The 16836-nt window shown below is 44.0% G+C and overlaps 1 protein-coding gene and 1 long non-coding RNA gene across 3 annotated transcripts in view; both read left to right on the top strand.

The window, feature by feature from the left end:
- The window catches only part of LOC117899163 (netrin-A), a 44499-nt gene extending 30229 nt beyond the window's left edge, over positions 1-14270 (top strand). Inside the window, exons 3-7 of one of the 2 annotated variants that reach the window (XM_034809025.1) lie at positions 9073-9222; positions 9312-9461; positions 13511-13576; positions 13659-14067; positions 14129-14270. In XM_034809025.1, coding sequence (XP_034664916.1) covers positions 9073-9222; positions 9312-9461; positions 13511-13576; positions 13659-14067; positions 14129-14270 — 917 coding nt within the window. Of the gene's footprint in view, positions 1-9072; positions 9223-9311; positions 9466-13510; positions 13577-13658; positions 14068-14128 lie in introns of both variants that reach the window. The other variant, XM_034809033.1, reaches the window with a different exon arrangement.
- Positions 14271-15622: 1352 nt separating this feature from the next.
- Positions 15623-16203, top strand: LOC117903169. The gene is made up of 3 exons (XR_004649487.1): positions 15623-15758; positions 15827-16037; positions 16098-16203. It is a non-coding gene; the product is annotated as an uncharacterized LOC117903169 (long non-coding RNA).
- The last annotated feature ends 633 nt before the right edge of the window (positions 16204-16836 follow it).

Here is a 16836-nt window from a genome sequence, read left to right as displayed (position 1 = left end):
CTCTCACTCTCTTTTTTTGTTGGTGTTTTTTGTGGTGCGATGCCTTCAGCGAGCGGGTCATAAAAAATTTATTCATTTTAATTTTGACACGCGTGCAATTTGTTAAGAAACATTTTTACATTCTCGCCTTACAGTTGGCTCCATTCATTGTTGTTGCTGGTGCTGGTGTCTCGGTGTCTCGGTTTTCGGTTTGTTTTCAACTTGTTGTCAAAATGTTTTACGTCATGTTTTGCCATTTGCCAAATGTTGCAGCTCCCCTCCGCATCCGCATCCGCATCCACACCCATTCACACCATCCATCTCCCCTCCTCTCCTGTCTGAACTTTCAATTAGTCAACCGAAATTGTTGGTGGAAAGTCTTTCGGCAAGGCATCCGCAGCAGCAGCGGCAGCAGCAGCAGCCATTTCCTCCAGCTGATGCAGTATCTGTCAGAGGACATTGCCGTCAAGAATGCTTTCAATGATTTATTTCATTCCCATCTCAAGTATGCAGATATTTCATTCGTGCGAGTACTCGCATCTCCGAAAAATAAATTCCAAATTACTAATGGATTTTGTTGTCACAAGAGAACAAGTCAAATCTTAAGCAATTTTCTTTCAAGTTCATCCATGGATATAGATTTGATTGTTGTACATATATTCAAAGCCTATCGATGTGCCTGAGCATGACGTCCATGGACATCTGTTCTGATTGATTTCATTTCTAGAATATTGTGGGGTTCAATTTGTGTCTGTGAATATTACAGTGAAGTGCCTCTGGTGTCCTGCCCTTAGCAATCTTCTCTTTGGTTTATCCTTGGGACATTTCGAATCATTCGTAGATCTTCACTCTTAACATCATTGTGAGAGCACACACTGCCCCCAAAGTCAATCTCTTTTTAATGTTATTTCTTGATGTCACACTCGATGTAGAATTTTACTGCCTCCGCCATCCGCATTCCGAATCACCTTCGAAGCTCGTAACTTTTACCTATCAAATTTTATATTGCATACACACGCACACTCCAGCTCAACTCAACTCAACCCGTATCCCATTCCCATCTACTGTTCGCCGTCTCGCATTTTAATTAACGCCTTAGAATTCATTTCGATTGCGGGTTCAACTGGAAAAGATTAGGCTCCGGGGAGGCTGGGAGGGAGCACTTCCGCACACTACAATATTTGTCTGAGTGCTGTGATGATGTTTTTGAAGTTGATTTAATTTAAATATTCAAATGATTCAAATGACTTACTTGGGGAGGATGGTCAGACTTTGGAAGAGCCATAACTCATCACACACACACGGACAGGCACAGGCAGATGGGAAGCGGATTGGACAGACCATTGCACACACCCGCTCCTAGATGCAGACACAGATACTACTCACGTACAGATGTGGACATGTGCTGTCAAAGTCATTTCGTCTAGAGGCGGTCCGGGGCCCAGTCAATTTCCTTATTTGTGCAAAATGTTTCAATGACCGGAAAATTACATATTATTATTTATCCAATGAGTGGCAATCCCTGGCCAGTAAGCGAATCATTATTCATTTGCCTGCTGCCTGCTGCCTGCAGCCTGTCAAGGTTGTTGTTGCCACTCATTTTGTTGCAGTTGTTGCAGCAGCTCTTTCGATAATTAAAGTCTGGCCCCCGGCTGGGCCCTGCCTTGTTTTCCTGCTTGTTTTCCTTACTGCCATCATAGGTTGACATCATTAAATTTGCATGTCACAAATGAAAACAAGCCAAAATTCCATCAATCGAATATCGAATGGAAAATGGTTAACAAATTTCCCACTAGCAGGATTCCCTAAGCTTAGATCATCGAGCAGTCGAGTTCGTTAGGGAACTGCTGATACCTTCCAGCAGTCACACATCATAATACATAATTGCTAATCAAATTCTTATGGATTAACCCTGGGCTATGGCTCCATTATCATATCATATAACACACAGCCATTATCCCATTGTAGGGAATACAATTGAAAAGCCTGGCAATTGCTTCCCCTGCCCCTGCCCCTGCCCCTGCCACGACTCCCAGGAATATTCCGGATACATATAACAAAAGGACTCCTCCTGCATGGCATGGCATGGCATTCACACACACACACACAACTGTGGGGCGGAGACAATCGTTGAGGGGCGGGTGTGTGGAGGCGTTATGCTGGGCGTGACTTCGAATACAATTAACATTATCCGTAACTAAATACGTGAAATTAAAAGCCATAAAATCAGAAAGTCACGTGCGAAATGTTACAGCAATAACACGGCCAAGTGTGCGGCAGGATATGCAGCAGGATATACTATATTGCATGTATATGCCATATACATAGGGGTCACAGCAGGCAACAGCAATTAAAATACGAGAAAAAAGTTTCTTTATTGCCCCGAAAAAGTTCATGAAACGCAGCCGGGCCAAAGGACATCTATGGATGCTCATTCCATGGACATCATCTATGAACATTTCCCATCCATTGGGGGAGGAATGAAACGGAATCCTCCTGTCAGACTTCATTAGAATTTCATAAAAGTGCGCGCCTATGCAACTGTAACAAATCGGTGAAAGGTTAAAGGTTATATACGCATGAGGGTTGTTGGGCCTTGCCTCCCATCCCCTCCCCCCACCACAACTTAATTGAAATTTTCTGAAAATACCAAAGCGAAATGCATTTATCAAACACCCACGCCGCACCACATTGGGGGAGAGACACAGGCCAGACGCTAAGCCAAGGTGGTTTTCAAAACTAAGCTGGAAAAATCTATTACATGTGCCAGCACAGGAGGGTGTCCGTGTCCCCCATCCACCAGCCCACAAGAAAGGGGAGGCAGCTCTAAGCGGCGTGACAAATTTTTGTGCTGGCAAAGCAATAAAAGTTCATGTGGCCCGTGCCACGAAAATATCAAAACAGTTTCTATGACAAAAGCAAAACATTGCAAAAAAAAAACAAAAAAAAAACAATAGACAACAAAACAAAAATTGATGGAAAATACACCGAATATTTCGGGCATTCCAACAAAGCCGGACAACGAAGTGAAAATGCTCTGAAGGATGCTGGGATTCTATACAATTTCTTGATGAAGAAACCATAGAAATGCATGGGAAATTTCAATTGTGGGACTCCAGGAATAGCTTAGTTATTCGTTCATCATTCTAAGCGTCAATTATATGCACTTTAATGCAACTTGTAGATGATGTTCTGAAGAAGTTTCCTTTTATTGGGTATTATATGAAATTTCTTCAAGAACTGATAAATCAACAAATATGATCGAATGATACATCTCAAAGGTGGAGCTCTAAGAAAATCAAAGAACCATTCCACTTGCTTTATCTTCAGTTCTCTTCTGCTTTCATGATAGTTTGTCTCTGCCCAATTTGAATTATGACATTTTGCATGCGAGTTGACATTTAAAGCTGTGCAAATTGTTCGAGCGTCAAATTGGCGCTGCCATTTCCCAAAAACCAAAATCCCCACTTTTCCCATGCCCTCAGGGGGGAAACTCACGCTCTCTCCCCTTCGACAGGACTCACCCTGCCGTTGCGGAACATTTGGAAAATCATTTTCCGAAACGTTGCACTTCCCAGCCGGAAGAAGGAGAGTTTGGTAACAATTTGGAGTTTCAGGCATTGCCTACTTTACTGCGCATCGTTTGATTTTCAATAGGCCTATTCAGATCTCTTACGACATCCCACTTCACCACTCTTTTCCACACTTTTTTCTCCCGCTCGTTTTTGCTCTTTGTGTGTGTCTGTTTCTGTGACAGTGCGCTTCAAGCACCTCAATCTTTAACGCACAATTTGAAAAGCGCGAAAACTTTTTTGCCCCATCCGTCTGCCGTGCCACAGACACCTCTCTCTCTCTCTCTGTCTTCAGTCTTTCACCTGGCAATGCCTGGCAAACGGAAAACTTTGTACATGCAACACGAAAATTGTAGCAAGATGGAGATGCCTGCCGCCTTCACACAGAGCAAAATCCCATGCCCCTGCCCACCTTCTCATCTTTGCTCATTTGGCATCGGCCAAAAGTTGAGCGAACTTTGCGCCAGTTGCAACCGCGATAAACTTTTTTCCTGCCTCAATGGAGGGGAAGAGGCAACTTGAGGGGCACAACTTTTCCTTGGAGTGTCGCGTCGTCGTGCGAAGCCTTTGATTTATTAATAAGACCAAGGAAAGTTCCGCCTTCGCCATTGCCAACACCATCGCCCGGACTCAAGTGTGAAATGAGCAAAAGGTGAATCGCCTTTTGAACCGGTTCGAACAGGGGGGGGTTTGAGTTTGGGTTTGGATTTGGGTTTGGGGCCACAATCGAATTGCTCATTTAAATTCATGAACAATTGGTGGATCGTTCAACTGAATCATGGCTTAAGCGACTGAATGAATCGAGTGCCGAAATTAGCCATAAACTTAAAGGATGAATACAAGGAAAGGATGTGCTTTGGGTATCATAAAAGTTTATCCAAGAAAAAGAATGTTTGATTCGACTGCCATTAAAAGCTTTACCCTGAACGGTGTTCTCTTCCTTCTGGGTGGCATGAATCACCTCTGTCTGTGCCCATTGCAAGATCTCCAATTGGGTTCTGTTTAATGTTTGAACAAGCCACTCAGATCCCCCCAGCTCTATCTGGCACGTGGTCAGGTGTAATCTCTCACTGCAAATCATTCGACTGGTCTGGAATATCTTCTTCATAATTCTTCAGTTCTGTTTAGTTTTTCTTTGGAAAATTGCATTATTCTCGGGGGGGATTTTGGCCTCTCTAATAATAACAAACAGCAGCAGTCGAAGCAGCAGCAGCAGCAGCAGCAGTGGCATCTGTGCGGATGGCCAACCGTTTTCGCCGCTTTTCCTCTGGACTAGAACGGTTTTTGGGTAACATATTTTATGGCAATTGATGGTCGAGGAAGACGACTTTTGCGGTGAATTTTTGTAAGGCACTTGCCACTGGCCGGAGTGCGGGGCAGGGGCAGGGGCAGGGGGCTGTGTGTGGGTGGATTCACTTGCGCAAACTTGAAATAAACAATAACATATTGCGCTCGATTTGCTTTATGATGTTTACACTTTGCGTAGTGCCTCGTTATACCCTTTTTCTCACGAGGGTATTCTGATTCTTCACAGATGTGTGTACCGGGTAAAAGGTGGAGCTTTGACCTCATAAAGCAGAGATACATTTATCCGTAGATACTAGTATTTCTTTGTGGAATTAAATTATCCTGAAGGTACTTTTCATTTATGTTTAGCTATCCCAAGATCTGCATCACAGTCCCCCAAAGAGTATCAAAAAAATAGTCCTCCCTTTTTTTCTCTTTTTACTGTTTAGCTTATAAAGCTTTTGGGTGAGTACGTTCAGCTTTTGCTTAATTAATTTTTGTGCTGAAGCCAGAGCCAAGGAAAATAAATAAAGTTGCACACGGTGGCGTTGGTGCTTTTAAGGCTTACTGGAAATGGAAAATGCCAAATGAAGAAAAGGAAAAGCATCGAACTGAAAAGGAAAATTCGAGGCCATGGGGGAAATTTTCGGGCAAGTAAATGTATGCCGGTCATCGTGCGAATGATTGATATAAAAATAGTAAAGCCGTGCGTCTGGCAGCGGCCGTAAAAAACTCACCTGTTAATATAAACAAGTGGCAAGAATCGGAAATATATATCTGAATAGATTGTGTGCAGCCCTCAGGCGTTTAATGAGCCATTCAAATGGCGTAATTTTCCGTGGAGAAATTCGTTGCCAATCGATGATCTAATGAGTGGTGTGGAGGGAGAGTGAATAGTGCAGCAGCAGGAAAAATGAATCAATCATAATTGAATTTATAATTTATGTTAGCGCTTTCAATTGTGAAGGCAAACAGGATGAACCAAAAGCGAGTATTGTACTTGAGTTTATGAATCATGAATCAAGATTCAATCAAGGAAATGAATGTACTTGTGGGTGGAAGAAAAATGTGCACATTTCATGACTCATTAAGCTTTAGATTGAATATGGTCTGAAAGGAACGCTGAATAAGTGCGTCAAATGAATCCTTAGACTGTTGGAATTATATCATGGCAAATACAATCCCTTGAATGATCATTCGCAGCGGGGGGGAACTCTTTCCGATGGCCCTAAATGATTCATTTGTGTCGCATTCCCATGCAGAGTCTCATTTATTTCGGGGAACCCTGACCTGAATCGATCTGGATAAGCGGCAACAAATGACAGGTTACACGAGAGTCTCGTCCCTTTGTCTCTGTCTCTGTTTCTGTTGCTCTTGAGTGTAAAATGATTCAAGGCATACCGCCATTTGGGTCGCGTACTCGTACTCAAATCTCTCCTCGAACCTCAGCTGCCGTTTGGAGTAAAAAATCAGAGGCAGAGAGTGAATGAAATGAAGAGCTCTCTGGTGAAAGGGCTTCCCTTCCAACTCTGAAATGAATACGCTGGCAAAAGCTGAATCATCGGGGATTCATACCCTCCTTTCGGATAATTAAATAGAAATGCAGACGGCGTGGGGGGGCGGCTCCAAATATCCGAAAATGAAGCTACTCGAATGGGTTCTCTCTGTTTGCTCGTTATAATGAAAATTCATAATCTTTTCCTCGGTCAATGGACCAAACACACATACGAATGGGAAATGGAAAATGAGAAGAAAAACGCAGAGTGGAGCATATGGAATGCGCCTGGGTATACGGAAGGGATATATGGAAGGGTTGTGGGTGGTTGGGTGTAGAAATGGATGCCAATGCCACGATATGGGGTATGCGTAATGAACTCGTTCACAACGCTTCCCCGCTCTCTACCCTTTAGCCCTGTTTTTTTCTGGCTTTTGCATTTTAACCATATCCGAGAACGAGAGACCTCCATTGCCATCCCCCCTCCCACGCATCGATGTGTCCGCTGTTCGCAGATAGCACACAACTCGCATTGTCATATTGTGCTGCCCGACAGCCCACCATATTGAACAGTGGTTAAAGGACTTGTAAAATATCGGAAAAACTTACAAAAAAACTGCAAAATTTATCTTTCCAAGAAAGTTTATAGAAATTATTGAAAAATAATCTTAAAATTATTACAATGTTTTTTTGAGATATTTATACTTCCGATTATAATTTCTAGAATTATAAAAACTAGAATTATGCCAGAAACAAATATAAATAATAAATATTGCTGAATTGTTCTCAATATTCTTTAGGTTTTCTCTGGCTGAATTCCAAAATAAAGCAATCACAAAAAAGTTACCAAAATGTTTGTTAATTTTTAAACTCAATAGTCTCAGTCTGCAAATTGATTCTTTAGTTTTAAGTACTGCCAGAATTAGTTGACAGGCCACAGAATATCATTGCATCTTTGCTGTCAGGCTTAGTTTTTCTCAAACAATTTTAACAATAAATCCTAAGAAATTCTCAGGTTTTGAGCACTTTTAAGCCAAGTCCTTTAAGATTGGAATTCTCTATTCCTTTTCATTCGCTTTACCCTTAAAGCATGTATTACTGGTTTATTTTTTGTTCCAAAGTTCCATGTAGTTTGTCACACGGTGTCCACACCGTGGACTCTGTCCAGAAGGGACGCGAGACGCCCTCTGGGCAACAATGGACACACCATATTGTTGCTGTTGTTGCAAGTAATTATTGTCTGTTGCCTGTTGTAGTTGAAGTTGCTGTTGCTGTTGCTGTTGTTGTAGTTATCATCCGGATGTGTCACTGTGTGCATATAAATCGCATTTAATTTATTGTAAATCGGATTAAATTACCAAATGTGGCACGCACTCACGAAACCAGAGAGTGAGATGGCGAGAGGCAGAGGAAGAAGAGAAGGAGAGACTATTATATAGTTCGGTGAGAGAGTGAGTGAGATAAGGTGTTACATACTCCATAGAGCAGTGAGTGAATGTGTGGGTGCTGCCACATACAGTATGTACATACATACGAGTATGTATGATTCAATGCAGGCCTCTAACTACTCCTGAACATTGTGCCATGCAACATGCCACATGCTGTGTCCGCACACAAGTTAAATCTTTAAATATGCAACAGCTTCTGGGCAAACGAGCCAAACGCAAAGACCCATTAAATGTGGCCAAAAGCGGCTTATTAACTAAACAAACCAAAGGGAAAACCAGCGCGCCCTTTGAGCACTCGCTCTGTCTGTGTCTCTCCTTGGAGTGGCTTTGTGGGAGTGCTGTGTGCTGTGTGCTGCTCCTCTTAAATGGCACGAGTGACAGAGAAACAACTGCAAAGCCCTTCATAATAGTACAGAAAGAATAGTGCTCGCCCAGCGACACACACATGACACACATAAGACCCCCAAAATGGAAACGAGACACAGAGCTGCAAAATGTGAAATAAAAGATGAAGTTTACTCTGTTTCGCTGTCTTTGCCTTTGTGCCCCAAAGTGGCCGCTGGGTGCACGACAAATATAATGAATTATTTTCTCTCTCTATTTTGTGAAGAAAAAGAGAATTAACTTTCACTGAGAGAACACACATTTGGCAGGATTTGTGGTTGATCAAATGGGTTTTCTATATTTTGTGAACATATCTCTGATGAATTCAGAGCACACTGCAGATACCTTCAGCAGATGGAGGTTCCATGGGAGCGCTCTGTGACGTTCTCTTATGTCGCTCCCAGTCTCTAGGCAGTTGGGAAAGATGTCGTGCTGCGCGAGCACTTTCACACTTTTATTCGCAATTAACCGGGTGGCGGAAAGATGGAATATCCGCCACGACGGACGGATACTGGCCATTTACTGGCAGCGTGTGCGTGCACTGGACAAAAGGCATGAGGCACACGGATCCGTGTAATCGTATCTGTTAATGCACATTTCCACGGCTCATAAACGAGTGTGCTGCTGGGGGAGCTGTGGGAGAAATCAGAGAGAGAACTTGAAAGAACTTTAAGCAAAACTCAAGTGGGCCCCGCTGCGGCGGCTACCATTTGGCAATCGGATGGTTCAGATAGCAATCGCCTTTGGCTGGCTTTGAAGTGCTGACCGTGTCCATTAAGCTCTCAACACGACCCCAAAAATCTGCCAACAACATCTGTATCTTGTTTTCCCTTTGTATTTGCATCTGCATCTGCATCTTTATTTGCCACTGCCACTGCCATTGATTGTTTTTCTGTTTCTCCTGCAGCCTGCGAGTGCCATCCGATCGGTTCATCTGGCAAGATCTGCAACAGCACCAGCGGTCAATGTCCCTGCAAGGACGGAGTCACCGGCCTGACCTGCAACCGCTGCGCGCGTGGCTACCAACAGAGTCGCTCCCACATTGCTCCATGCATAAGTGAGTAAATAAATATCTTTAATCTGTCCTACAAATATTCACTCTCCCCGTTTGGTTCTAACACTGTTATTTTCCCCTCTATTACACAGAGCAACCTCCGCGCATGATCAACATGCTGGACACACAGAACACCGCACCTGAGCCGGATGAGCCCACTCCAGAGGTAGCTAATAACCGTGGTGGCGCCTCCGCATCGGCGGCCGCCCAGTCCCCATACTACCGCACCGAGGGCGGCAGGGGTAAGTAAGTGCTCTCCTCTCATATCCATATCTATCTGTTGTTGTGTGCTAACACCTCCCCCACAAACCAACACCCAGCACCCAAGCGATCCTATGCAAATCCTCTTGGATACCCTGCTTCCTTGCTCCGTCTTCTGACTGTACAGTGAATGCTCTGTTTCCAAATACTCTGCTTTATGTACAGTCTGTTGTCCAAGGCAGCAGCTCTAACTGGGCATCAGCGCTGCCAACAGCCAGTGACTGCTCCCGGTTGCAGCGCACTGTGGGCGCTCTCCTCTCTGACAGCGCTTGCTCTCACGATCCGCACTGCTCTCGAGCGGACTGGGCAGCCACACCAAAAGAATCCCCATGAAATTGAAGCTGCCCTCTGTTTTCCTTTCCTTGAAGGCTTTCCATGTTTTGCATACCACGCAAGGAGTAGCCACTGTCCGCCCGCTGACAAAAGTTTGCTCTGGCGCTTCTCCTCTCGCTTTTGTAATCCTCTCAAATGGGTGAGAAAACACAAATCCGCTAAAGTGCAGTCGGTTGTCGGTTGTCGGTCTTCCGGCGCAAAACAAAGAGTATAACAACAAGGAGAAGCAGTAGCCAAACCTTCCAAGAGAGCGAGAGAGAGAGAGAGAGAGAGAGAGATAGAGAGTGTGTGGTGAATGGAGAGACAACGGCACTTAACAGGCAGCGCAAATGTTTGCACGCAACTTTTAGTTACAGTTACCAGTACAAAAAAAAACCGAAAGGGGGAGAGGGGGAGAGGGGATGGTGGATGGTGGTTGCGGATGCGGATGCAGATGCAACAAGCAAACAAAATGCGCCACGCAGCATAAATCATACTCTAAGCTTTCGTTCTCCTTCCTTTCGCTCTCTAGAGCTTTCCCACCGCCCGCACCTCTCGCCCCTCTGCAAGGTGGCGCGTGCTCAAGTAAAAGCTAAACAAACTTTGCACTAAAGCGCCAAAAAAACAGCAACAGCAGCAACAAAAGCAGAGAGAGGGTGAAGAAAGCACACAAAACAGGCCGGAACGAAGCGTTTGATTCCCTTGCAGATCGCCAAAACTTATTGCATATTTGATTTAATCAAAATATATTCAAAGCTACTTATGGCTTTTGGCATTGATTTGTGCCAGAAATACATAAATGTATAACAAGTTGTTCTTAAATATAATTATTTCAAGGAGTACATTGGAATGTTTCAAACCCACGTTTAATTTCTACAATTAAATGCGATAAATTGTCCCACAACCGTTTTGATGCGAACTTTGGAGATCTGGAAGTTGTTTTTTGAACACAAAAAGTAGCCCCCTCTCTGAGTTGCAAACAGCTTCTATAGAAGAAGTATAATACCCTCTTGAAAGGGTATCTACAAAGAAAGAAAGAGCAGCGGCGAACGGTATAGATGGAATGACAAAGGAGCCAGCGAAAACTTGGCAAAGCAAATGTATTAAAAAAGTTCTTTATTTAATTTTCCCTGAATAAACTGCAGCAGGAGCAGTGGCAGCGGCAGCGGCAGCGACAGCATACTTTTTAGCCTCACTGTGACCAGTGACCAGTGTTGCCAAGTGGCGACGCTAATTGCTTCCAACTATTTGCTTAGGCGTGGGCCGGGGGGGCATATCGGTGGGAAGTTCGGAATGGACTGGACTCCCTGGATAAAGGAACTGGGTGGAGGCATCACTGGGCAGGAGGGTGGGAGTGGCATTACAGAATTGAGGGAGTGATGGATTGGTCACAATGACAAATTGACTGAGCGGGTTAAGCAGCCGCGGGAAATGCAGGATTGAAGATAGTCATTATGGAGTCACACTGTGGTCAAAGGACCCCCAAAGGGAAGCAGAAGGGAGTCAGAGCTTAAGCGATTGGCTTCTGAATAGATTTTGAATGACGTTGTGGATGGATATCATTCAAGAGTTGACTTAACATCAAAAGGCTCGCCAACTTGTGATGGTTGTTCAATGGAGATTTGGAATAATTGTAATCAGAAATGGTATTCACTCCTAGGAACCAGATTTCCCCCATTTCGGTACAAGTAAAGTGCCTGCTTTGAGGTCTTAATACTATTATATTAGCCCACTGGGAACACACAAAAACTATACCGTCTAATGGCCTTAATTAAATGTCAACTAAAAGTTGTTAGAGCTGGAGCCAGCCAACAGCAAAAGGCACTGGAACTTGCAGCAAAGGAAACTTTCTGGTTGCCCAACTGGGATCGATTCCAGTGCCAGTTCCAGTGCCAGTTCCAGTGCCAGGGCCAGGGCCAGGGCTTTTCTTCCCCAGGCTGCAATTGCCGCATATCAAGTGGCACCAACTATCCATCATGCCGAAAATGCAAATCAAGCAACAGTCGACACAGGACACACGAAAAGGGGTTCCAGGGGGTACATGCTTAAAGAGGCAGAGAGCGAACCCCTGTTAAATTTATTTGTCAAACGTCGGCAAAGAAAAGCGCAAGTTGGAAAAGTTGTCTGTGGAGGAAAGTTTGCCTTTGGTTGTTCCCTGAATTGTAACCAAGAACTCAGTTGGGCAAATGGACACAGAGCCAGAGCCAGAGTCAGAGTCAGAGTCTGAGTTGGGCGCAGGACACGCATAGACATGCATAGACGAGGCAGGCACGGCGAAAAAGTTCGTCCTGTGGCACACACAATGAGCTAGAGAGAGAGAGCGAGAGCGAGAGAACGAGTGTTTCAGGAGGTTGTGGCAAGCAAAACCAAAGGGGCCCCACTCCTCGCTTCGGCAGGAGAACATGAATGTTAATTATGAATTTATAATTTGATAATCTTATTAAATTAATTTCAAATTCTGTTCAAGTTTGAGTCAATTTAAAGTTAGTCAAAAGGATGTAGGTTGTAGGTTGTCGGAGCTGCCTTTGCCGCTGGCCCCCAAACCGTGGGAGGTCGTAGGTCACTTTTAATGTCATGTTAATTGGATGTTGTGCAAATTTATGACTGATTTTCATTCAGCTTGTGCGTGTGCGTGGGGGAGAGTAAATCAAAATGTGAGACCAAATCCGATTGACAGGCAAAAGATGTCTTTAAGGCAGCGCTCTATGAAGCCTTTGCGTTTATCTGATGCATTTCTCGTTGGTATTTAGTCATCATAGAATCTATTAGCAGCCGCCGCCTGTTACCCATAGACATTACCCAGACATTTCGCCGTTTCGAGCGTCCTCCTGTCTGGGGCTTTTCCAATAGTATTTTGTATGTATTTTGGTTTCGTTTCGCATTCGTGGGGCGTGGCTAATGATCTTTAAATGACGGCGATAAATATCGCTTGGCCACTAAGTGCACAGACGGGGGAAATTCCCCCTCAAAGTCAGCACGGGGAAAACGCCGCCATAAATAGCCAAGGGAGAAGCAAAGTTCCAATTTCAATGCAGTTTGCTGCCTCATTTAATACACATTTTTATGCCACGAAGTTGTTCGAGTTGCCTGCCACCAATTGTGTCACGTTTGCTCTGACATTGCGATCGATCGATCGATCGAACGGTGGCACCAATGCAAATTGCAAATCGCAACCAAAGGGGGGAGCAGAAGCACAGCAGAACACCGAAAACAAAACAAAAATCATTCTGGCTAATTTTAGTCGCCACAAAAGGCAGCCCCGAGACACGAAAGCAAAACAACAACAGAGGTTGGTGTGTGGTGTGTGGTGTGTGGTGTGGCAGGGGACAGGGGACAGGCAGACTTAATGTAAAATTGATCGAGAGGCAGTCTCTGGGGCTGATGTGTTCTGCTGTTCTCTGCTAATTGGCATTGGCCATAAAGACATAAATTTCGCAATTAAATTGTAAACACACAAGAGTGGAATGCCCCAGCGGTTGGGGGAAGGGCTAGGGCAAGGGCAAGACGGAGCACATGCAGAGCACATTCAAGGGGAACACAATGCAATGGTGGGATGTGCTTCAATGTACTCCATTGGGAGCACTCCTCGTACCAGTCCCATTCCCAGTCCCATGGCCACTTCCATTCCGCTCAGCTTCATTTCATGTATCGATCGACCCATTAAATATTCGAGCCAGCGATGCCATTTCTAATTCGAATGTTCTCCCACTTTTTGCAGAGTGCGGCAAATGCAGAGTAAGCACCAAAAGGTTAAATCTCAACAAGTTCTGCAAAAGAGACTACGGTAAGCGTGGAGCGATAACTGCTCGATAACCGCGTACAGGATAATCGTATATCGATACTTATACATTTGTGAATATTCGCAGCAATAATGGCCAAGGTAATTGGTCGCGATACGAGCAGCGAGGCGGCCAGCAGGGAGCAGGCCCAGCGACGCGCAATAGATCCCGCGGACGTGGACTACGAAATGGATCAGGACCCGTGGGCGGTGGCGGTGGCGGGAGCAGGGGCGGACGCTGGTCGAACGGAGTACGAGTTTCAGGGGGCGGCGGCGGCGGCGGCGGCGGAGGAGGACTATCCCAACGACAGCGAGACGGTGCGGTACGATCTGCAAATCCAGGCCGTGTTCAAGCGCACCAAGTCAGGACACGCGAGCAGCAGCGGGGGGATCGGCGTATATGGAATGCCGAATACAATGCTAAAACGAGGTCCTATGACCTGGATCATACCGATTAGGAACCTCGAGTGTCGCTGCCCCAAGATCAGAGTAAACAGGTGAGACTGAAGCAGAAGGTCTGAGTTGGAGTCCGGTCTCAACTTTCCCTCTATTTTTCAGATCCTATTTAATTTTGGGACGGGACTCGGAGGCGCCACCTGGCTATCTGGGCATTGGGCCGCACTCGATAGTCATTGAGTGGAAGGAGGACTGGTACCGGCGCATGAAGCGTCTGCAAAGGAGAGCGCGCGCCTGTGCGTAATCCCCAGACCTCACCTCCTCCCCCCCAATGTCTTGCCCTTTCCCCCAAGTGTATGTAGAATCTAGCGACTACGTTTAAGAAATGAAAGTAAAAGGAGCAGCAGCAGCAGCAGCAGTGGATCGATAATCAAATTGAAAGAACTTCAAATTATTTTTTTTTTGTTTTTTTTGTTCTTTTGAGACGAACAGAAACAGATTTTGTAGCAGTCTAAGATCAAGTTAGCGATATTTAATTTATTTAATTGTTATGCAACACAATCCGAGCAGCACACACAAACACACACACACACACGAAAGTATCTACATGTATGTGTAATCTATGTATGTAATCTATATACCATATATGTATACTATATGCGATTTGTATTATTTTTTTGGTAAGATTTAAGATTCCTGTCAGCCCAGTCTAGGCACTTGTGAGCAATAATTTATCATTTAAGCTATGTAGTTTCGATGCATGCATGACTCACAGACTAAACCTAACTATGAAACGAAAATTATAATAAATGGATATTGTACAGTGCAGAAAACACGCTGTGGGGGCTTTTCTTTTGAATTTGAGTTTAAAAATATGAACGGTTGGCGGTGTGCATTCCCACAGCGTTGCCCCACCTACTTTCTGGCAAGTATCGCACTAGGCTATCGATTATTCATCTTTATTTGACGATCTGGCAGTGCTGCTACCTTTACCATGATTGCTCAGTATTTTACGAATTTCTCCACCTAACGATGGGATAAAAGGAACTCAAGCAAATTATTATGCTTCGCCTACCTTCAGGTAGTCCATACTTTTCTTGGTATTCGCTGGTTGCAATGCTCGGGTTTTGCTACATTTGCTACATATTCATGTAAATAACGACAGAGACACCTGGCGAGCAGAATGTGTACACCTCTTAACCAGTTTCGCCGTGATGTTTCCATGCATTGCTAGTGGACAGTGTGAAAAACTTTCGTTTTTGATATTTTTTTATACATTCTTTTGCTACATTTTTAGAACAATTGAGTAGTTGAAGCCAGGCGATTCCAGGAAAGCTGATTAGTACTCGATGTAGACTGCTACATGACTCTAAACAGCACTTCTACACGTTTTCTACACTGGTGCATTCGACAAGAGGTGACAAATAAAGCGCCTTTAAAAATACTGAAAAAATAATAATTATTAAAAATATTAAGATATTTCCTGACATTGCAAGGTGGGTGACATAAACGGTATATTTTTAAAATACGAAGGTATATGTCGGTATATTTTTGAGGGTGTTGCGGTATTTTGTATCGATATCCACACTGCCGTCCATATTTCTCGATTTTAATAATTCGTTGTAAAATTTAAAATTACTAGCAATAGCCCTGCAAGAGTGTTTTTTTTACGCGGTGAAATCAAGAGGCGACAATGTCCGGCAAACTTTTATTAATCCATGGCTTCGACCTGCTTCCCATAGGGGCCAATATTTCCCATGGCGCTGCGAATATCCGAGATATTGAATCGTCTGTGAGTTGATCGCAGCCTGCTATTAAAAACTTAACTCTAATCGACTGTCTCCTGCTCGCCCCTTGCAGCTACGACTTCCACAAGAACCGCGACACCCTTCAGAATAATCCGTAAACACGAGTACAGGGCTGTCAAGGCACCGGTTAAGTGATGGCTGCAAGAAGCAGCACGTCCACATCACTTGTTGCTGCGCCCGACACGGCACTCCACTGCAAAACTTTTCCCATTCTGGTTCTACATCTCCGACGCCACAGATGCACCTGCAGCAAGAGAATATTGGTGAGATATTGATATTAACATCAAACACTCAAACAAAATCATTAGTCAATTGCTCTTCAGGTACAACCACTGGCAAAGAGTATACCAACTGTAAGGAATTCCTGTGCTAATGGAGGCCAACAATCCGTCGCCCTTTGAACCATTCTTAGTGGCGGCTGCACATGCCCCTCAACCATGGAGAAGCATTCGCGTGGCCAAGTTCTGCTGCCTGAGGAACAACAGCAGCAGATCTCAGAGAGGCTTAAAAAGTTATAGTTGTAGACAACTTTTGTACACATTTCAGAATCTGTTTCACCATAAGGCAAAAAAAACTCTGGCCAAGAGGTACCCATGGGAAATCATTCTTACCATTGGAAAGAATAGGTTGTTAGATGATATGCAAAGGTCAAAACCATATAATTGAGTTTAAAATCGGAAATATTATTTGAAATACGAATGTTCCCTAGAATATATTTAATGATTATGTGAATCATCGTCATCATTTATTTATATTTAATAAATTGAATTTTATAACCAATGAATTCATCCTATAAGTTGTGTGGCAACCCGTAACAATATACAATCTCAAAGCAACAAAAACTCATATTAATTAATCGATTTAATTGTAATTACATAATAGATCTTTTGCGCCTAAGAAATGCAGAAATACAGCACTATCCCTCTAAGAGTAAAAATAGAGTATTTCTTGCCAGATCGTTAAGAAAATTCCCGAATGGTTAGATATTTTCTGAAAAGAGTTGTGTTCTGTGAAGTACCAGATATACCCGTGCAAGTAAACAAATGAGGGTATAAGTAGCAA

This window comes from Drosophila subobscura, chromosome A (genome assembly GCF_008121235.1).
Source record: "Drosophila subobscura isolate 14011-0131.10 chromosome A, UCBerk_Dsub_1.0, whole genome shotgun sequence".
In the NCBI taxonomy this organism is placed as follows: Eukaryota; Metazoa; Arthropoda; class Insecta; order Diptera; family Drosophilidae; genus Drosophila; species Drosophila subobscura.
Note: the sequence above shows the minus strand (reverse complement) of the source record. Positions and strands in the feature narration are given on the sequence as shown.